A 25,085-nucleotide genomic window follows, 5' to 3' on the forward strand; every position below is an offset into this window, starting at 1 on the left:
TGCTACACACTCATGTTGCATCACACACAGACCATTAATCACATGCTACACACTCATGTTACATCACACACAGACCATTAAACACATGTTACACATTCATGTTGCGTCACACACAGACCATTAAACACATGCTACACACTCATGTTGTATCAGACACACACACAGACCATTAAACACATGCTACACACTCATGTTGCGTCACACACAGACCATAAACACATGCTACACACGTTGCGTCACACACGGACCATTAAACACATGCTACACACTCATGTTGCATCACACACAGACCATTAAACACATGCTACACATTCATGTTGCATCACACACAGACCATTAAACACATGCTACACACTTATGTTGCGTCACACACAGACCATTAAACACATGCTCCACACTCATGTTGCGTCACACACAGACCATAAACACATGCTCCACACTCATGTTGCATCACACACAGACCATTAAACACATGCTTCACACTCATGTTGCATCACACACACAGACCATTAAAGACATGTTAAACACACATGTTGCGTCACACACGGACCATTAAACACATGCTACACACTTATGTTGCGTCACACACAGACCATTAAACACATGCTCCACACTCATGTTGCGTCACACACAGACCATAAACACATGCTCCACACTCATGTTGCATCACACACAGACCATTAAACACATGCTTCACACTCATGTTGCATCACACACACAGACCATTAAAGACATGTTAAACACACATGTTGCGTCACACACGGACCATTAAACACATGCTACACACTCATGTTGCATCACACACAGACCATTAAACACATGCTACACACTCATGTTGCGTCAAACAGACCATAAACACATGCTACACACTCATGTTGCATCACACACAGATCATTAAACACATGCTACACACTCATGTTGCATCACACACAGATCATTAAACACATGCTACACACTCATGTTGCGTCAAACACAGACCATTAAACACATGCCACACACTCATGTTGCGTCACACACAGGCCAATAAACACATGTTAAACTCATGTTGCATCACACACACACACAGACCATTAAATACATGCTACACACTCATGTTGCATCACACACAGACCATTAAACACATGCTACACACTCATGTTGCATCACACACAGACCATTAAACACATGCTACACACACATGTTGCATCACACACAGACCATTAAACACATGCTACACACTCATGTTGCGTCACACACAGACCATTAAACACATGCTACACACTCATGTTGCGTCACACACAGACCATTAAATACATGCTACACACACATGTTGCGTCACACACAGACCATTAAATACATGCTACACACACATGTTGCGTCACACACAGACCATTAAACACATGCTACACACTCATGTTGCGTCACACACAGACCATTAAACACATGCTACACACATGTTGCGTCACACACAGACCATTAAACACATGCTACACACACATGTTGCGTCACACACAGACCATTAAACACATGCTACACACTCATGTTGTATCACTCACACACAGATCATTAAAGACATGCTACACACTCATGTTGCATCACACACAGACCATTAAACACATGCTACACACATGTTGCGTCACACACAGACCATTAAACACATGCTACACACTCATGTTGTATCACTCACACACAGATCATTAAAGACATGCTACACACTCATGTTGCATCACACACAGACCATTAAATACATGCTACACACTCATGTTGTATCAGACACACACAGACCATTAAACACATGCTACACACACATGTTGCGTCACACACAGACCATTATACACATGCTACACACTCATGTTGTATCAGACACACACACAGACCATTAAACACATGCTACACACACATGTTGCATCACACACAGACCATTAAACACATGCTACACACTCATGTTGTATCAGACACACACACAGACCATTAAACACATGCTACACACACATGTTGCATCACACACAGACCATTAAACACATGCTACACACTCATGTTGTATCAGACACACACACAGACCATTAAACACATGCTACACACACATGTTGCATCACACACAGACCATTAAACACATGCTACACACATGTTGTATCAGACACACACACAGACCATTAAACACATACTACACACTCATGTTGCATCACACACAGACCATTAAACACATGCTACACACTCATGTTGTATCAGACACACACACAGACCATTAAACACATGCTACACACACATGTTGCGTCACACACAGACCATTAAATACATGCTACACACTCATGTTGTATCAGACACACACACAGACCATTAAACACATGCTACACATGTTGCACCACACACAGACCATTAAAGACATGCTACACACTCATGTTGCATCACACACAGACCATTAAAGACATGTTACACACTCATGTTGCATCACACACAGACCATTAAATACATGCTACACACTCATGTTGCATCACACACAGACCATTAAATACATGCTACACACTCATGTTGCATCACACACAGACCATTAAACACATGTTACACATTCATGTTGCATCACACACAGACCATTAAATACATGCTACACACTCATGTTGCATCACACACAGACCATTAATCACATGCTACACACTCATGTTACATCACACACAGACCATTAAACACATGTTACACATTCATGTTGCGTCACACACAGACCATTAAACACATGCTACACACTCATGTTGTATCAGACACACACACAGACCATTAAACACATGCTACACACACATGTTGCATCACACACAGACCATTAAACACATGCTACACACATGTTGTATCAGACACACACACAGACCATTAAACACATACTACACACTCATGTTGCATCACACACAGACCATTAAACACATGCTACACACTCATGTTGTATCAGACACACACACAGACCATTAAACACATGCTACACACACATGTTGCGTCACACACAGACCATTAAATACATGCTACACACTCATGTTGTATCAGACACACACACAGACCATTAAACACATGCTACACATGTTGCACCACACACAGACCATTAAAGACATGCTACACACTCATGTTGCATCACACACAGACCATTAAAGACATGTTACACACTCATGTTGCATCACACACAGACCATTAAATACATGCTACACACTCATGTTGCATCACACACAGACCATTAAATACATGCTACACACTCATGTTGCATCACACACAGACCATTAAACACATGTTACACATTCATGTTGCATCACACACAGACCATTAAATACATGCTACACACTCATGTTGCATCACACACAGACCATTAATCACATGCTACACACTCATGTTGCATCACACACAGATCATTGAAGACATGTTACACATTCATGTTGCGTCACACTTAGACCATACAATAGATGGTACACAATAACATCCATGTTGCACGACACTAGTGTAATGTTGTATTCGTGTGTGCGTGCAGATTGATGGAACCTTCAAAGTGAACACACCCGCTGTGTTGCTAGGCTACAACAAGGAGCGTAGCCATGGCAACAATGGCGCCTATGACAACCTGCGCAGCCTCAGCGAGGGAGCCTTCATCACACTCTTCATCACCATCGAGCCCCAGCTGCTACCTGGAGAGTCCATCAGGGAGAAGGTCTCACACCAGGAAGTAGTCTAGACGCAGCTAGCATGGTCACACCAGGAAGTAGTCTAGACGCAGCTAGCATGGTCACACCAGGAAGTAGTCTAGACGCAGCTAGCATGGTCACACCAGGAAGTAGTCTAGACGCAGCTAGCATGGTCACACCAGGAAGTAGTCTAGACGCAGCTAGCATGGTCACACCAGGAAGTAGTCTAGATGCAGCTAGCATGATCACAACAGGAAGTAGTCTAGACGCATCTAGCATGATCACACCAAGAAGTATTTTAGACGCATCTAGCATGATCACACCAAGAAGTATTTTAGATGCAGCTACCATGATCAGACCAGGAAGTTGTTTGGATGCAGCTAGCATGATCGGACCAGGAAGTAGTTTAGATGCATCTTGAATGGTCGGACCAGGAAATAGTTTAGATGCGGCTAGCATGGTCTGACCAGGACGTAGTTTAGATGCATCTAGAATGGTCAGACCAGGAAGTAGTTTGGATGCGGCTAGCATGATCAGACCAGGAAGTAGTTTAGATGCAACTAGAATGGTCAGACCAGGAAATAGTTTAGATGCGGCTAGCATGATCAGACCAGGAAGTAGTTTAGATGTAGCTAGCATGTTTAGACCAGGAAGTAGTTTAGATGCAGCTAGCATGGTCGGACCAGGAAGTAGTTTAGATGCAAATAGCATGATCACACCAGGAAGTAGTTTAGATGCAACTAGAATGGTCAGACCAGGAAGTACTTTAGATGCAGCTAGCATGATCGGACCAGGACGTAGTTTAGATGCATCTTGAATGGTCGGACCAGGAAGTAGTTTAGACGCGGCTAGCATGATCAGACCAGGAAGTAGTTTAGATGCAGCTAGCATGGTCCGACCAGGAAGTAGTTTAGATGCAGATAGCATGATCACACCAGGAAGTACTTTTGATGCAGCTAGCATGGTCAGACCAGGAAGTACTTTTGATGCAGCTAGCATGATCACACCAGGAAGTAGTTTAGAAGTGGTTAGCATGATCAGACCAGGAAGTAGTTTAGATGCGGCTGGGATGATCACACCAGGAAGTGTTTTAGATGCGGATAGCATGATCGGGCCAGGAAGTAGTTTAGATGCAGCTAGCATGATCAGACCAGGAAGTAGTACACTAATGTATTGTACTATACTACAGGAATACACACTAGTGTATTGTGTAGTGTACTACCTTAGCAACACGAGCATAGCTATTTGTGCTACACACATTACATTTTAACATCATGCCAGGTTAGCAACACTAGCATAGCTATGTGAGTTACATGCTAACAGTACATTTTAACATCATGCTAGAACAGCAACATTAGCATAGCTATGTGAGCTACATGTTAACATTACATTTTAACATCATGCTATGTTTGGAAAAATTAGCATAACTATGTCAGCTACATGCTAATATTATATTCCAACATCATGCTAAGTTAGCAATAATAACAATGCATTTTGACATCATGCTAGAACAGCAACATTAGCATAGCTATGTGAGCCATATGATAACATTAGATTTTAACATCATGCTAAGTTAGCAATATTAGCATACATATGTGAGCTATATGATAACATTACATTTTAACATCATGCTAAGTTAGCAATATTAGCATACCTATTTGAGCTATATGCTAACGTTATGTTCTAACATCATGCTAAGTTAGCAACATTAACGTAGTTATGAGCTACATGCTAACATTACATTTTAACATCATGCTAGGTTAGTAATATTAACATAAATTAGATTAGATTAGATCAGATAGTACTTTATTTATTCCGTCAGGAGAGTTCCTTCAGTTATATGAGCTAATACATTTTACCATCATGCTAGATTAGCAACACTAGCATAGCTATGTAAACTACATGTTAACAATACATTTTAACATGCTAGAACAGCAACATTAGCATAGCTATGTGAACTACATGGTAACATTACAATCTAGCATCATGCTAACTTAGTAACATTAACATAGTTATATGAGCTACGGGCTAACAATACATTTTAACATCATGCCAGGTTAGCAACACTAGCATTGCTATGTGAGTTACATGCTAACAGTACATTTTAACATCATGCTAGAACAGCAACATTAGCATAGCTATGTGAGCTACATGTTAACATTACATTTTAACATCATGCTATGTTTGGAAAAATTAGCATAGCTATGTCAGCTACATGCTAATATTATATTCCAACATCATGCTAAGTTAGCAATAATAACAATGCATTTTGACATCATGCTAGAACAGCAACACTAGCATAGCTATGTGAGTTACATGCTAACAGTACATTTTAACATCATGCTAGAACAGCAACATTAGCATAGCTATGTGAGCTACATGTTAACATTACATTTTAACATCATGCTATGTTTGGAAAAATTAGCATAACTATGTCAGCTACATGCTAATATTATATTCCAACATCATGCTAAGTTAGCAATAATAATGCATTTTGACATCATGCTAGAACAGCAACATTAGCATAGCTATGTGAGCTATATGATAACATTACATTTTAACATCATGCTAAGTTAGCAATATTAGCATACCTATGTGAGCTATATGCTAACGTTATGTTCTAACATCATGCTAAGTTAGCAACATTAACATAGTTATGAGCTACATGCTAACATTACATTTTAACATCATGCTAGGTTAGTAATATTAACATAAATTAGATTAGATTAGATCAGATAGTACTTTATTTATTCCGTCAGGAGAGTTCCTTCAGTTATATGAGCTAATACATTTTACCATCATGCTAGATTAGCAACACTAGCATAGCTATGTAAACTACATGTTAACAATACATTTTAACATGCTAGAACAGCAACATTAGCATAGCTATGTGAACTACATGCTAACATTACAATCTAGCATCATGCTAATTTAGCAACATTAACATAGTTATATGAGCTACGGGCTAACAATACATTTGAACATCATGCTAGATTAGCTACACTAGCATTGCTATGTGAGTTACATGCTAACAGTACATTTTAACATCATGCTAGAACAGCAACATTAGCATAGCTATGTGAGCTACATGTTAACATTACATTTTAACATCATGCTATGTTTGGAAAAATAAGCATAGCTATGTCAGCTACATGCTAATATTATATTCCAACATCATGCTAAGTTAGCAATAATAACAATGCATTTTGACATCATGCTAGAACAGCAACATTAGCATAGCTATGTGAGCTATATGACATTACATTTTAACATCATGCTAAGTTAGCAATATTAGCATACCTATGTGAGCTATATGCTAACGTTATTGTCTAACATCATGCTAAGTTAGCCACATTAACATAGTTATGAGCTACATGCTAACATTACATTTTAACATTATGCTAGGTTAGTAATATTAACAAAGATTAGATTAGATAGTACTTTATTTATTCCGTCAGGAGAGTTCCTTCAGTTATATGAGCTATGTGCTAACAATACATTTTACCATCATGCTAGATTAGCAACACTAGCATAGCTATGTAAACTACATGTTAACAATACATTTTAACATGCTAGAACAGCAACATTAGCATAGCTATGTGAACTACATGCTAACATTACAATCTAGCATCATGCTAATTTAGCAACATTAACATAGTTATATGAGCTACGGGCTAACAATACATTTGAACATCATGCTAGATTAGCTACACTAGCATTGCTATGTGAGTTACATGCTAACAGTACATTTTAACATCATGCTAGAACAGCAACATTAGCATAGCTATGTGAGCTACATGTTAACATTACATTTTAACATCATGCTATGTTTGGAAAAATTAGCATAGCTATGTCAGCTACATGCTAATATTATATTCCAACATCATGCTAAGTTAGCAATAATAACAATGCATTTTGACATCATGCTAGAACAGCAACATTAGCATAGCTATGTGAGCCATATGATAACATTAGATTTTAACATCATGCTAAGTTAGCAATATTAGCATACATATGTGAGCTATATGATAACATTACATTTTAACATCATGCTAAGTTAGCAATATTAGCATACCTATTTGAGCTATATGCTAACGTTATGTTCTAACATCATGCTAAGTTAGCAACATTAACGTAGTTATGAGCTACATGCTAACATTACATTTTAACATCATGCTAGGTTAGTAATATTAACATAAATTAGATTAGATTAGATCAGATAGTACTTTATTTATTCCGTCAGGAGAGTTCCTTCAGTTATATGAGCTAATACATTTTACCATCATGCTAGATTAGCAACACTAGCATAGCTATGTAAACTACATGTTAACAATACATTTTAACATGCTAGAACAGCAACATTAGCATAGCTATGTGAACTACATGCTAACATTACAATCTAGCATCATGCTAACTTAGTAACATTAACATAGTTATATGAGCTACGGGCTAACAATACATTTTAACATCATGCCAGGTTAGCAACACTAGCATTGCTATGTGAGTTACATGCTAACAGTACATTTTAACATCATGCTAGAACAGCAACATTAGCATAGCTATGTGAGCTACATGTTAACATTACATTTTAACATCATGCTATGTTTGGAAAAATTAGCATAGCTATGTCAGCTACATGCTAATATTATATTCCAACATCATGCTAAGTTAGCAATAATAACAATGCATTTTGACATCATGCTAGAACAGCAACATTAGCATAGCTATGTGAGCTATATGATAACATTACATTTTAACATCATGCTAAATTAGCAATATTAGCATACCTATGTGAGCTATATGCTAACGTTATGTTCTAACATCATGCTAAGTTAGCAACATTAACGTAGTTATGAGCTACATGCTAACATTACATTTTAACATCATGCTAGGTTAGTAATATTAACAAAGATTAGATAGTACTTTATTTATTCCGTCAGGAGAGTTCCTTCAGTTATATGAGCTATGTGCTAACAATACATTTTACCATCATGCTAGATTAGCAACACTAGCATAGCTATGTAAACTACATGTTAACAATACATTTTAACATGCTAGAACAGCAACATTAGCATAGCTATGTGAACTACATGGTAACATTACAATCTAGCATCATGCTAATTTAGCAACATTAATATAGTTATATGAGCTACGGGCTAACAATACATTTTAACATCATGCTAGATTAGCAAAACTAGCATAGCTATGTAAACTACATGTTAACAATACATTTTAACATGCTAGAACAGCAACATTAGCATAGCTATGTGAACTACATGGTATCATTACAATCTAGCATCATGCTAACTTAGCAACATTAACATAGTTATATGAGCTACAGGCTAACAATACATTTTAACATCATGCTAGATTAGCAACACTAGCATAGCTATGTAAACTACATGTTAACAATACATTTTAACATGCTAGAACAGCAACATTAGCATAGCTATGTGAACTACATGGTATCATTACAATCTAGCATCATGCTAACTTAGCAACATTAACATAGTTATATGAGCTACAGGCTAACAATACATTTTAACATCATGCTAGATTAGCAAAACTAGCATAGCTATGTAAACTACATGTTAACAATACATTTTAACATGCTAGAACAGCAACATTAGCATAGCTATGTGAACTACATGGTATCATTACAATCTAGCATCATGCTAACTTAGCAACATTAACATAGTTATATGAGCTACAGGCTAACAATACATTTTAACATCATGCTAGATTAGCAACACTAGCATAGCTATGTAAACTACATGTTAACAATACATTTTAACATGCTAGAACAGCAAAATTAGCATAGCTATGTGAACTACATGGTATCATTACAATCTAGCATCATGCTAACTTAGCAATATTAACATAGTTATATGAGCTACGGGCTAACAATACATTTTAACATCATGCTAGATTAGCAACACTAGCATAGCTATGTAAACTACATGTTAACAATACATTTTAACATGCTAGAACAGCAACATTAGCATAGCTATGTGAACTACATGGTATCATTACAATCTAGCATCATGCTAACTTAGCAACATTAACATAGTTATATGAGCTACAGGCTAACAATACATTTTAACATCATGCTAGATTAGCAAAACTAGCATAGCTATGTAAACTACATGTTAACAATACATTTTAACATGCTAGAACAGCAACATTAGCATAGCTATGTGAACTACATGGTATCATTACAATCTAGCATCATGCTAACTTAGCAACATTAACATAGTTATATGAGCTACAGGCTAACAATACATTTTAACATCATGCTAGATTAGCAACACTAGCATAGCTATGTAAACTACATGTTAACAATACATTTTAACATGCTAGAACAGCAAAATTAGCATAGCTATGTGAACTACATGGTATCATTACAATCTAGCATCATGCTAACTTAGCAATATTAACATAGTTATATGAGCTACGGGCTAACAATACATTTTAACATCATGCTAGATTAGCAACACTAGCATAGCTATGTAAACTACATGTTAACAATACATTTTAACATGCTAGAACAGCAACATTAGCATAGCTATGTGAACTACATGGTATTACAATCTAGCATCATGCTAACTTAGCAACATTAACATAGTTATATGAGCTACAGGCTAACAATACATTTTAACATCATGCTAGATTAGCAAAACTAGCATAGCTATGTAAACTACATGTTAACAATACATTTTAACATGCTAGAACAGCAACATTAGCATAGCTATGTGAACTACATGCTAACATTACAATCTAGCATCATGCTAATTTAGCAACATTAACATAGTTATATGAGCTACGGGCTAACAATACATTTTACCATCATGCTAGATTAGCAACACTAGCATAGCTATGTAAACTACATGTTAACAATACATTTTAACATGCTAGAACAGCAACATTAGCATAGCTATGTGAACTACATGGTATCATTACAATCTAGCATCATGCTAACTTAGCAACATTAACATAGTTATATGAGCTACAGGCTAACAATACATTTTAACATCATGCTAGATTAGCAACACTAGCATAGCTATGTAAACTACATGTTAACAATACATTTTAACATGCTAGAACAGCAACATTAGCATAGCTATGTGAACTACATGGTATCATTACAATCTAGCATCATGCTAACTTAGCAACATTAACATAGTTATATGAGCTACGGGCTAACAATACATTTGAACATCATGCTAGATTAGCAACACTAGCATAGCTATGTAAACTACATGTTAACAATACATTTTAACATGCTAGAACAGCAACATTAGCATAGCTATGTGAACTACATGGTAACATTACAATCTAGCATCATGCTAATTTAGCAACATTAACATAGTTATATGAGCTACGGCTAACAATACATTTTACCATCATGCTAGATTAGCAAAACTAGCATAGCTATGTGAGCTACATGCTTACATTTCATTTGAACATGATAGGTTAGCATATTCCCCTGAAGAAAAATAACCCCCGCCTCTGTCACTGACAGAAAGAGTTCTATTTGAAGATGTGTAGCGAAGCCCTGTCAGTCCTAAAAACCTGGAAGTGAAATGTTGTAAAAAGTGCTACATGTTGCATCATTTTCTACATGTTGTCTCTTCATTCTTCTCTTTCATATCCGCTGTGTTCCTGTGCATGCTGTAGATCAAGGAACTGAAGGTAACAGCATGTCGCACACACACACACACACACACACATGCTGACCTTTCACCCCCGGGCTGCAGCTTGACAGCCAGGAGGACGAGGGTCTGCTGCAGGCGTCAGAGAGGTTTGAGAGGCTGGCAGCCAGTGAGTTCCCAGGCAGAGTGTGCACCACCACCGTCATAGACCTCAACGGCAAGACCGTCTTCATCAGCAGGTACCTGCGGCCCCTCAACCCCCCCCAGGAACTGCTGGACGCCTTCCCGGACAACCCTGCCGCCACCGCCGTGAGTCATGTGACTGGTCCTCTTCTCCTCCGCGTCGTCCTAAACGTGGTCCTCGCACGCAGGCGCTGGTGGCTCGCTTTGTGTCGCTCATCCCTTCCCTGCCAGACCGAGTCTCCTTTGCTGCCATCTGTGACCTGTGGAGCACCTGTGATGTGAGTACACTCACCACTTACTAGTAGTAGTCAGGGAAGTATTCTGACTACTAACCACTACTTACTGGTAGTCATGTAAGTATACTCACCATTAAAGGGGAACATTATCACAATTGCAGAAGGGTTAAAACCAATAAAAATCAGTTCCCAGTGGCTTATTTATTTTTCAAAGTTTTTTTCAAAATTTTACCCATCATGGAATATCCCTTCCCGGTAAGGTTTATTCAGGTGTACTGGAGAGGAGGCTACGTCGGATAGTCGAACCTCGGATTCAGGAGGAACAGTGTGGTTTTCGTCCTGGTCGTGGAACTGTGGACCAGCTCTACACTCTCTGCAGGGTTCTTGAGGGTGCATGGGAGTTTGCCCAACCAGTCTACATGTGCTTTGTGGACTTGGAGAAGGCATTCGACCGTGTCCCTCGGGAAGTCCTGTGGGGAGTGGGGAGAGTATGGGGTATCGGACTGTCTGATTGTGGCGGTCCGCTCCCTGTACGATCAGTGCCAGACCTTGGTCCGCATTGCCGGCAGTAAGTCGAACACATTTCCAGTGAAGGTTGGACTCCGCCAAGGCTGTCCTTTGTCACCCATTCTGTTCATAACTTTTATGGACAGAATTTCTAGGCGCAGTCAAGGCGTTGAGGGGTTCCGGTTTGGTGACCGCAGGATTAGGTCTCTGCTTTTTGCAGATGATGTGGTCCTGATGGCTTCATCTGACCGGGATCTTCAGCTCTCGCTGGATCGGTTCGCAGCCGAGTGTGAAGCGACCGGAATGAGAATCAGCACCTCCAAGTCCGAGTCCATGGTTCTCGCCCGGAAAAGGGTGGAGTGCCATCTCCGGGTTGGGGAGGAGACCCTGCCCCAAGTGGAGGAGTTCAAGTACCTAGGAGTCTTGTTCACGAGTGAGGGAAGAGTGGATCGTGAGATCGACAGGCGGATCGGTGCGGCGTCTTCAGTAATGCGGACGTTGTACCGATCCGTTGTGGTGAAGAAGGAGCTGAGCCGGAAGGCAAAGCTCTCAATTTACCGGTCGATCTACGTTCCCATCTTCACCTATGGTCATGAGCTTTGGGTCTTGACCGAAAGGATAAGATCACGGGTACAAGCGGCCGAAATGAGTTTCCTCCGCCGTGTGGCGGGTCTCTCCCTTAGAGATAGGGTGAGAAGCTCTGCCATCCGGGAGGAGCTCAACGTAAAGCCGCTGCTCCTCCACATCGAGAGGAGCCAGATGAGGTGGTTCGGGCATCTGGTCAGGATGCCACCCGAACGCCTCCCTAGGGAGGTGTTTAGGGCACGTCCAACCGGTAGGAGACCACGGGGAAGACCCAGGACACGTTGGGAAGACTATGTCTCCCGGCTGGCCTGGGAACGCCTCGGGATCCCCCGGGAAGAGCTAGACGAAGTGGCTGGGAGGGAAGTCTGGGTTTCCCTGCTTAGGCTGTTGCCCCCGCGACCCGACTTCGGATAAGCGGAAGATGATGGATGGATGGATGGAATATCCCGAAAAAAGGCTTTAAAGTGCCTGATTTTCGCTATCTTTAAATCCATCGTCCAATTTCCTCTGACGTCATTTAGTGATGCCGACATGGCGGACAGCACAGCAAGATGTAGCGACATTAGTTCGGATTCAGACTCGGATTTCAGCGGCTTAAGCGATTCAACAGATTACGCATGTATTGAAACGGATGGTTGGAGTATGGAGGCAGATAGTGAAAACGAAATTGAAGAAGAAACTGAAGCTATTGAGCGAATAGCTATTGACGCTATTCGGCGATCGCCTTCGATTTAGTGTCGCAGGAAGTCTATACAGCTCTGTGCCATGTTTGCCTTAGCATCGCCGGTAAAATGTGCGGACCAAACGATCGGGACTTTCACATCTTGTGACACTGGAGGAACTTAAATCTGTCGATTGGTAAGTGTTTGTTTGGCATTAAATGTGGGTGGAGAAAAAGGCTGTATGTCTATACATCTCTGTGCCACGTCTGCCTTAGCATAGCCGGTAAAATGTGCAGACCAAACGATCGGGACTTTCGCATCTTGTGACACTGGAGCAACTTAAATCTGTCGATTGGTAAGTGTTTGTTTGGCATTAAATGTGGGTGGAGAAAAAGGCTGGATGGAAATAAAGCTACAAATGTACATACGGCTAGCCTAAATAGCATGTTAGCATCAATTAGCTGGCAGTCATGCCGTGACCAAATATGTCTGATTAGCACAAAAGTCAATAACATCAACAAAACTCACCTTTGTGATTTCGTTGACTATTGTTGGAAATGCATCTGCAGGATGTCTATAGATCTCTATGCCATGTCTGCCTTAGCATAGTCGGTAAAATGTGCGGACCAAACGATCGGGACTTTCGCATCTTGTGACACTGGTGCAACTTAAATCTGTCGATTGGTAAGTGTTTGTTTGGCATTAAATGTGGGTGGAGAAAAAGGCTGGATGGAAATATAGCTACAAATGTACATACGGCTAGCCTAAATAGCATGTTAGCATCAATTAGCTGGCAGTCATACCGTGACCAAATATGTCTGATTAGCACAAAAGTCAATAACATCAACAAAACTCACCTTTGTGATTTTGTTGAGTATTGTTGGAAATGTATCTGCAGGATGTCTATACATCTCTGTGCCATGTCTGCCTTAGCATAGCCGGTAAAATGTGCAGACCAAACGATCGGGACTTTCGCATCTTGTGACACTGGAGGAACTTAAATCTGTCGATTGGTAAGTGTTTGTTTGGCATTAAATGTGGGTGGAGAAAAAGGCTGGATGGAAATATAGCTACAAATGTACATACGGCTAGCCTAATTAGCATGTTAGCATCAATTAGCTGGCAGTCATGCCGTGACCAAATATGTCTGATTAGCACAAAAGTCAATAACATCAACAAAACTCACCTTTGTGATTTCGTTGACTATTGTTGGAAATGCATCTGCAGGATGTCTATACATCTCTGTGCCATGTTTGCCTTAGCATCGCCGGTAAAATGTGCAAACCAAACGATCGGGACTTTCGCATCTTGTGACACTGGATCAACTTAAATCTGTCGATTGGTAAGTGTTTGTTTGGCATTAAATGTGGGTGGAGAAAAAGGCTGGATGGAAATATAGCTACAAATGTACATACGGCTAGCCTAAATAGCATGTTAGCATCAATTAGCTGGCAGTCATGCCGTGACCAAATATGTCTGATTAGCACAAAAGTCAATAACATCAACAAAACTCACCTTTGTGATTTCGTTGACTATTGTTGGAAATGCATCTGCAGGATGTCTATACATCTCTGTGCCACGTCTGCCTTAGCATAACCGGTAAAATGTGCAGACCAAACGATCGGGACTTTCGCATCTTGTGACACTGGAGGAACTTAAATCTGTCGATTGGTGAGTGTTTGTTTGGCATTAAATGTGGGTGGAGAAAAAGGCTGGATGGAAATATAGCTACAAATGTACATACGGCTAGCCTAAATAGCATGTTAGCATCAATTAGCTGGCAGTCATGCCGTGACCAAATATGTCTGATTAGCACAAAAGTCAATAACATCAACAAAACTCACCTTTGTGATTTCGTTGACTATTGTTGGAAATGCATCTGCAGGATGTCTATACATCTCTGTGCCACGTCTGCCTTAGCATCGCCGGTAAAATGTGCAGACCAAACGATCGGGACTTTCGCATCTTGTGACACTGGAGCAACTTAAATCTGTCGATTGGTAAGTGTTTGTTTGGCATTAAATGTGGGTGGAGAAAAAGGCTGGATGGAAATATAGCTACAAATGTACATACGGCTAGCCTAAATAGCATGTTATTATCAATTAGCTGGCAGTCATGTCGTGACCAAATATGTCTGATTAGCACAAAAGTCAATGACATCAACAAAACTCACCTTTGTGATTTCGTTGACTATTGTTGGAAATGCATCTGCAGGATGTCTATACATCTCTGTGCCACGTCTGCCTTAGCATAGCCGGTAAAATGTGCAGACCAAACGATCGGGACTTTCGCATCTTGTGACACTGGAGCAACTTAAATCTGTCGATTGGTAAGTGTTTGTTTGGCATTAAATGTGGGTGGAGAAAAAGGCTGGATGGAAATATAGCTACAAATGTACATACGGCTAGCCTAAATAGCATGTTAGCATCAATTAGCTGGCAGTCAGGCCGTGACCAAATATGTCTGATTAGCACAAAAGTCAATAACATCAACAAAACTCACCTCTGTGATTTTGTTGACTATTGTTGGAAATGCATCTGCAGGATGTCTATACATCTCTGTGCCATGTCTGCCCTAGCATAGCCGGTAAAATGTGCAGACCAAACAATCGGGACTTTCGCATCTTGTGACATTGGAGCAACTTAAATCTGTCGATTGGTAAGTGTTTGTTTGGCATTAAAAGTGGGTGGAGAGAAAGGTTGGATGCAAATATAGCTACAAATGTACATACGGCTAGCCTAAATAGCATGTTAGCCTCAATTAGCTGGCAGTCATGCCGTGACCAAATATGTCTGATTAGCACAAAAGTCAATAACATCAACAAAACTCACCTTTGTGATTTCGTTGACTATTGTTGGAAATGCATCTGCAGGATGTCTATACATCTCTGTGCCATGTCTGCCTTAGCATCGCCGGTAAAATGTGCAGACCAAACGATCGGGACTTTCGCATCTTGTGACACTGGAGCAACTTAAATCTGTCGATTGGTAAGTGTTTGTTTGGCATTAAATGTGGGTGGAGAAAAAGGCTGGATGGAAATATAGCTACGAATGTACATACGGCTACCCTAAATAGCATGTTAGCATCAGTTAGCTGGCAGTCATGCCGTGACCAAATATGTCTGATTAGCACAAAAGTCAATAACATCAACAAAACTCACCTTTGTGATTTCGTTGACTATTGTTGGAAATGCATCTGCAGGATGTCTATACATCTCTGTGCCATGTCTGCCTTAGCATCGCCGGTAAAATGTGCGGACCAAACGATCGGGACTTTCGCATCTTGTGACACTGGAGCAACTTAAATTTGTCGATTGGTAAGTGTTTGTTTGGCATTAAAAGTGGGTGGAGAGAAAGGTTGGAAAATAACACAGCTCTGGTTAGACTCGATGTTTGTAATGTGTGAAAATGGCGGACTGACTACCTAGGTTGTGACGTCATCGCTCTGAGAGCAAATAATAGAAAGGCGTTTAATTCGCCAAAATTCACCCATTTAGAGTTCGGAAATCGGTTAAAAAAATATATGGTCTTTTTTTCTGCAACGTCAAGGTATATATTGACGCTTACATAGGTCTGCTGATAATGTTCCCCTTTAACTTGTAGTCATGTGCACTTTCATGAACTATACTCAATACTAACTAGTAGTTTAAGTTAAAGTACCAATGATTGTCACACACACACACTAGATGTGGCAAAATTATTCTCTGCATTTGACCCATAACCCTCTGGGAGGTGAGGGGAGCAGTGGGCAGCAGCTGTGGTCCGCGCCCGGGAATCATTTTTGGTGATTTAGTCATGCAAGTATTCTGACTACTTACCACGACTAACTGGTCATCATGTATGCTGTCATTTAAGTATACTCACTACTAACTAGTAGTCATGTACATATTCCCACTACTAACTAGTAGTCACATATACGTCATGTTAGTATACTCACTACTAACTAGTAGTTATGTACATATTCCCACTACTAACTAGTAGTCACATATACGTCATGTCAGTATACTCACTACTAACTAGTAGTCATGTAAGTATTCCCACCACTAAATAGTAGTCACATACATGTCATGTCAGTATACTCACCACTAACTGGTAGTCATGTACATATTCCCCATCCTAACTAGTAGTCACATATACGTAATGTCAGTATACTCACTACTAACTAGTAGTCATGTACATATTCCCCATACTAACTAGTAGCCACATATGTCATGTCAGTATACTCACTACTAACTAGTAGTCGTGTACATATTCCCACTACTAATTAGTGGTCACATATACGTCATGTCAGTATACTCACTACTAACTAGTAGTCATGTACATATTCCCACTACTAACTAGTAGTCACATATACGTCATGTCAGTATACTCACTACTAACGAGTAGTCATGTACATATTCCCACTACTAACTAGTAGTCACATATACGTCATGTCAGTATACTCACTACTAACTAGTAGTCATGTAAGTATTCCCACCACTAAATAGTAGTCACATACATGTCATGTCAGTATACTCACCACTAACTGGTAGTCATGTACATATTCCCCATCCTAACTAGTAGTCACATATACGTAATGTCAGTATACTCACTACTAACTAGTAGTCATGTACATATTCCCCATACTAACTAGTAGCCACATATGTCATGTCAGTATACTCACTACTAACTAGTAGTCGTGTACATATTCCCACTACTAACTAGTGGTCACATATACGTCATGTCAGTATACTCACTACTAACTAGTAGTCATGTACATATTCCCACTACTAACTAGTAGTCACATATACGTCATGTCAGTATACTCACTACTAACTAGTAGTCATGTATATATTCCAACTACTAACTAGTAATCACATATACTTCATGTCAGTATACTCACTACAAACCAGTAGTCATGTACATATTCCCCATACTAACTAGTAGTCACACATACGTCATGTCAGTATACTCACTACTAACTAGTAGTCATGTACATATTACCACTACTAACTAGTAGTCACATATACGTCATGTCAGTATACTCACTACTAACTGGTAGTCATGTACATATTTCCACTACTAACTAGTAGTCACATATACGTCATGTCAGTATACTCACTACTAACTAGTAGTCATGTATATCTTCCAACTACTAACTAGTAATCACCTATACTTCATGTCAGTATACTCACTACTAACTAGTAGTCATGTACATATTCCCCATACTAACTAGTAGTCACATATATGTCATGTCAGTATACTCACTACTAACTAGTAGTCATGTACATATTCCCACTACTAACTAGTAGTCACATATATGTCATGTCAGTATACTCACTACTAACTAGTAGTCATGTACATATTCCCCATACTAACTAGTAGTCACATATCCGTCATGTCAGTATACTCACTACTAACTAGTAGTCATGTACATATTCCCCATACTAACTAGTAATCACATATACGTCATGTCAGTATACTCACTACTAGTAGTCATGTACATATTCCCACCACTAACTAGTAGCCACATATACGTCATGTTAGTATACTCACTACTAACTAGTAGTCATGTACATATTCCCACTACTAACTAGTAGTCACATATACGTCATGTCAGTATACTCACTACTAACTAGTAGGCATGTACATATTCCCACCACTAACTAGTAGTCACATATACGTCATGTTAGTATACTCACTACTAACTAGTAGTCATGTACATATTCCCACTACTAACTAGTAGTCACATATACGTCATGTCAGTATACTCACCACTAACTACTAGTCACGTACATATTCCCAATACTAACAAGTAGTCACATATACATCATGTCAGTATATTCACCACTAACTAGTAGTCACGTACATATTCCCAATACTAACTAGTAGTCACATATACGTCATGTCAGTATACTCACTACTAACTGGTAGTCATGTACATATTCCCACTACTAACTAGTATTCACATATATGTCATGTCAGTATACTCACTACTAACTAGTAGTGATGTACATATTCCCACTAACTACTAGTCACACATACGTCATGTTAGTATACTCACTACTAACTAGTAGTCATGTACATATTCCCACAACTAACTAGTAGTCACATATACGTCATGTCAGTATATTCACTACTAACTAGTAGTCATGTACATATTCCCACTACTAACTAGTAGTCACATATACGTCATGTCAGTATACTCACTACTAACTAGTAGTCATGTACATATTCCCACTACTAACTAGTAGTCACATATACGTCATGTTAGTATACTCACTACTAACTAGTAGTCATGTACATATTCCCCATACTAACTAGTAGTCACATATACGTCATGTCAGTATACTCACTACTAACTGGTAGTCATGTACATATTCCCAATACTAACTAGTAGTCACATATACGTCATGTCAGTATACTCACTACTAACTAGTAGTCATGTACATATTCCCACTACTAACTAGTAGTCACATATACGTCATGTCAGTATACTCACTACTAACTAGTAGTCATGTACATATTCCCACTACTAACTAGTAGTCACATATACGTCATGTCAGTATACTCACTACTAACTAGTAGTCATGTCAGTATACTCACTACTAACTGGTAGTCATGTACATATTCCCACTACTAACTAGTAGTCACATATACGTCATGTCAGTATACTCACTACTAACTAGTAATCACATATACTTCATGTCAGTATACTCACTACTAACTAGTAGTCATGTACATATTCCCCATACTAACTAGTAGTCACATAATATACGTCACGTCAGTATACTCACTACTAACTAGTAGTCATGTAAGTATTCCCACCACTAAATAGTAGTCACATACATGTCATGTCAGTATACTCACCACTAACTGGTAGTCATGTACATATTCCCCATCCTAACTAGTAGTCACATATACGTAATGTCAGTAAACTCACTACTAACTAGTAGTCATGTATATATTCCAACTACTAACTAGTAATCACCTATACTTCATGTCAGTATACTCACTACTAACTAGTAGTCATGTACATATTCCCCATACTAACTAGTAGTCATATGTCATGTCAGTATACTCACTACTAACTAGTAGTCATGTACATATTCCCACCACTAACTAGTAGTCACATATATGTCATGTCAGTATACTCACTACTAACTAGTAGTCATGTACATATTCCCCATACTAACTAGTAGTCACATATACGTCATGTCAGTATACTCACTACTAACTAGTAGTCATGTACATATTCCCCATACTAACTAGTAATCACATATACGTCATGTCAGTATACTCACTACTAGTAGTCATGTACATATTCCCACCACTAACTAGTAGTCACATATACGTCATGTTTGTATACTCACTACTAACTAGTAGTCATGTACATATTCCCCATACTAACTAGTAATCACATATACGTCATGTCAGTATACTCACTACTAGTAGTCATGTACATATTCCCACTACTAACTAGTAGTCACATATACGTCATGTCAGTATACTCACTACTAACTAGTAGGCATGTACATATTCCCCATACTAACTAGTAGTCACATATACGTCATGTTAGTATACTCACTACTAACTAGTAGTCATGTACATATTCCCACTACTAACTAGTAGTCACATATACGTCATGTCAGTATACTCACTACTAACTAGTAGTCATGTAAGTATACTAGCACTAACTGCTACTAACTGGTAGTCATGTAAGTATTCTGACTCCTTACCACTGCTAACTAGGAACAGAGTGGGTTCTACATGTGGAACCCCAGCAAGTTCTTTGTTGTTGCAGCAATTCCTGACGTTGCTGGCAGGCGATGAGGAGGAGCACGCCGTCTTGTTGTGCAACTACTTCCTCTTCCTGGGCAAGAAGGCGTGGCTTATCATCGGCAACGCCATTCCTGAGGTGTGTGTGTGTGTGTGTGTGTGTGTCAAGTTACACAATTGTGTTGTGTTTCTCTTCTCTCTATTGTACTCATTGTATTCCTTCTGTGTCTTTGTCGTATTTATTGTGTGTCTTTGTCGTATTCCTTCTGTGTCTGTCATATTCCTTGTGTGTCTGTCGTATTTATTGTGTGTCTTTGTCATATTCCTTCTGTGTCTTTGTCGTATTTGTTGTGTCGATATTGGGTTTCACTATGTAAAGCGCTTTGAGTCACTTGAGAAAAGCGCTATATAAATATAAAGGGTAAAGGGTAAGGGTCTGTGTCGTATTCGTTGTGTGTCTTTGTCGTATTTATTGTGTGTCTTTGTCGTATTCCTTTTGTGTCTTTGTCGTATTCCTTGTGTGTCTTTGTCGTATTTTTTGTGTATCTGTGTCGTATTCCTTTTGTGTCTTTGTCGTATTCCTTGTGTGTCTTTGTCGTATTCCTTGAGTGTCTTTGTCGTATTCCTTGTGTGTCTTTGTCGTATTTATTGTGTGTCCTTGTCTAATTCTTTGTGTGTCTTTGTCGTATTTATTGTGTCTTTGTTGTATTTATTTTGTGTCTTTGTTGTGTGTCTTTGTCGTATTTGTTTTGGGTCTTTAGCGTATTTGTTGTATGTCTTTGTCGTATTTGTTGTGTCTTTGTCGTATTTGTTTTGGGTCTTTAGCGTATTTGTTGTATGTCTTTGTCGTATTTGTTGTGTCTTTGTCGTATTTATTGTGTGTCTTTTTCGAATTTGTTGTCTGTCTTTCTCTTTTTCATTGTGTGTCTTTGTCGGATTTGTTGTGTTTGTCGAATTCATTGTGGGTCCGTCATATTAATTTTCTATCTGTCGGATTCATTATATGTCTGTTGTTTTTATTGTATGTCCTTGTCATATTTATTGTGTGTCTTTGTCGTATTCCTTGTGTGTCCGTCATATTCCTTGTGTGTCTGTCGTGTTTGTTGTGTGTCTGTGTCGTATTCGTTGTGTGTCTTTGTCGTAATCCTTGTGTGTCTTTGTCGTAATCCTTGTGTCTTTGTCGTAATCCTTGTGTATCTTTGTCGTATTCCTTGTGTGTCTTTGTCGTATTTGTTGTGTGTCTGTGTCGTATTCGTTGTGTGTCTGTCATATTTATTGTGTCTTTATCGTATTCCTTGTGTGTCTTTGTCATATTCCTTGTGTGTCTTTGTCGAATTTAGTGTGTCCTTGTCTAATTCCTTGTGTGTCTTTGTTGTATTTATTTTGTGTCCTTGTTGTGTGTCTTTGTCGTATTTGTTTTGGGTCTTTGTCGTATTTGTTGAATGTCTTTGTCGTATTTGTTGTATGTCTTTGTCGTATTTGTTGAATGTCTTTGTCGTATTTGTTGTATGTCTTTGTCGTATTCGTTGTCTTTGTCGTATTCATTGTGTGTCTTTGTCGTATTCATTGTTTGTCTCTGTCGAATTTGTTGTCTTTGTCGTTTTCATCGTGTGTCTTTTTCGGATTTGTTGTCTTTGTCAGATTCGTTGTGTGTCTTTGTCTGATTCCTTGTGTGTCTTCGTCGAATTCATTGTGTGTCTGTCATATTGATTTTCTGTCCGTCGGATTCATTATATGTCTGTTGTTTTTATTGTATGTCTTCGTCATATTTATTGTGTCTTTGTCGTTTTAGTTGTGTGTCCATGTTGGATTCGTTGTGTGTCTTTGTCAGATTCGTTGTGTGTCTTTGTCGTATTCCTTCTGTGTCTGTCATATTCCTTGTGTGTCCGTCGTGTTTGTTGTGTGTCTGTGTCGTATTCGTTGTGTGTCTTTCTCGTATTTCTTGTGTCTTTGTCGTATTTGTTGTGTGTCTGTGTCGTATTCGTTGTGTCTGTCGTATTTATTGTGTGTCTTTATCGTATTCCTTGTGTGTCTTTGTCGTATTCCTTGTGTGTCTTTGTCGAATTTAGTGTGTCCTTGTCTAATTCCTTGTGTGTCATTGTCGTATTTGTTGTGTGTCTTTGTTGTATTTATTTTGTGTCCTTGTGTGTCTTTGTCGTATTTGTTTTGGTTCTTTGTCGTATTTGTTGTATGTCTTTGTCGTATTCGTTGTCTTTGTCGTATTCATTGTGTGTCTTTGTCGTATTCATTGTTTGTCTCTGTCGAATTTGTTGTCTTTGTCGTTTTCATTGTGTGTCTTTTTCGGATTTGTTGTCTTTGTCAGATTCGTTGTGTGTCTTTGTCGGATTCTTTGTGTCTTCGTCGAATTCATTGTGTGTCTGTCATATTCATTTTCTGTCCGTCGGATTCATTATATGTCTGTTGTTTTTATTGTATGTCTTCGTCATATTCATTGTGTGTCTTTGTCGTTTTAGTTGTGTCCATGTTGGATTCGTTGTGTGTCTGTCGGATTTGTTGTGTGTCTTTGTCGTATTCACTTGATGTCTGTTGTATTTGTTGTGTCTTTGTCGTTGTCCTTGTGTGTTTTTGTCGGATTCGTTGTGTGTCTTTGTTGTATTTTTTGTCTGTGTTTGTTGTATTCATTGTGTGTCTGTCGTATTCATTTTCTGTCTGTCGTATTTGTGTCTGTCGTATTTGTTGTGTGTCTTTGTTGTATTCATTGTGTCTTTGTCGTATTTATTGTCTTTTGTATTAACTTTCTGTCTTTTTCCTATTCATTGTGTCTTTGTTGTATTCATTGTATGTCTTTGTCCTATTCATTGTGTTTTTGTTGTATTCATTGTATGTCTTTGTCCTATTCATTGTGTCTTTGTTGTATTCATTGTCTTTGTTGTATTCATTGTGTGTCTTTGTCATATTCATTGTGTCTTTGTTGTATTCGTTGTGTGTCTTTGTCGTATTTATTGTGTCTTTGTTGTATTCTTTGTGTCTTTGTCGTATTCATTGTGTTTTTGTTGTATTTATCTTTGTTGTATTCATTGTGTCTTTATCGTTTTTGTTGTGTCTGTTATTTTCATTGTGTGTCTTATTCATTGTCTTTGTTGTATTCATTGTGTGTGTTTGTTGTATTCATTGTGTCTGTCGTATTCATTTTCTGTCTGTCGTATTTGTTGTGTGTCTTTGTCCTATTTGTTGTCTTTTGTGTTAATTTTCTGTCTTTGTCCTTTTCATTGTGTCTTTGTTGTATTCATTGTGTGTCTTTGTTGTATTCATTGTGTCTTTTTCTTATTTGTTGTATTCTTTGTGTGTCTTTGTCGTATTCATTTTGTGTCTTTATGGTATTCATTGTGTCTTTGTTGTATTCGTTGTCTTTGTAGTATTCATTGTGTGTCGATGTTTTTGTTGTTTGTTGTAATCATTGTGTGTCGATGTTTTTGTTGTTTGTTGTAATCATTGTGTGTCTTTGTCGTGTCTTATTCCTTGTGTGTCTTTGTCTTATTCATTGTGTCTGTCGTATTCATTTTCTGTCTGTCGTATTTGTTGTGTGTCTTTGTCATATTCCTTGTGTGTCTTTGTCGTATTTGTTGTGCCTGTTGTATTCATTGTATGTCTTTGTCCTATTCATTGTGTCTTTGTTGTATTCATTGTCTTTGTTGTATTCATTGTGTGTCTTTGTCATATTCATTGTGTCTTTGTTGTATTGATTGTGTTTGTCATATTCATTTTCTGTCTGTCGTATTTGTTGTGTGTCTTTGTTATGTTGGTTGTGTGTCTTTGTCGTATTTGTTGTCCTTTTTGTTTTAATTTTCTGTTTTTGTCCTATTCATTGTGTCTTTGTTGTATTTATTGTGTCTTTTTCGTATTTGTTGTATTC

The 25,085-nt window shown here is 38.7% G+C and overlaps 1 protein-coding gene across 5 annotated transcripts in view; it reads left to right on the forward strand.

Moving 5' to 3' along the window:
• The window catches only part of cc2d2a (coiled-coil and C2 domain containing 2A), a 97,594-nt gene that overhangs the window by 61,505 nt on the left and 11,004 nt on the right, over positions 1–25,085 (forward strand). For all 5 annotated transcript variants that reach the window (XM_061888219.1, XM_061888222.1, XM_061888224.1 and 2 more), the window contains 5 exons: positions 3,479–3,655; positions 11,307–11,321; positions 11,387–11,590; positions 11,653–11,742; positions 21,237–21,350. In XM_061888219.1, the coding sequence (XP_061744203.1) occupies positions 3,479–3,655; positions 11,307–11,321; positions 11,387–11,590; positions 11,653–11,742; positions 21,237–21,350 (600 nt within the window). The remainder of the gene's footprint in view (positions 1–3,478; positions 3,656–11,306; positions 11,322–11,386; positions 11,591–11,652; positions 11,743–21,236; positions 21,351–25,085) is intronic.

This window comes from Nerophis ophidion, linkage group LG26 (assembly GCF_033978795.1).
Source record: "Nerophis ophidion isolate RoL-2023_Sa linkage group LG26, RoL_Noph_v1.0, whole genome shotgun sequence".
NCBI classification, from domain to species: domain Eukaryota; kingdom Metazoa; phylum Chordata; class Actinopteri; order Syngnathiformes; family Syngnathidae; genus Nerophis; species Nerophis ophidion.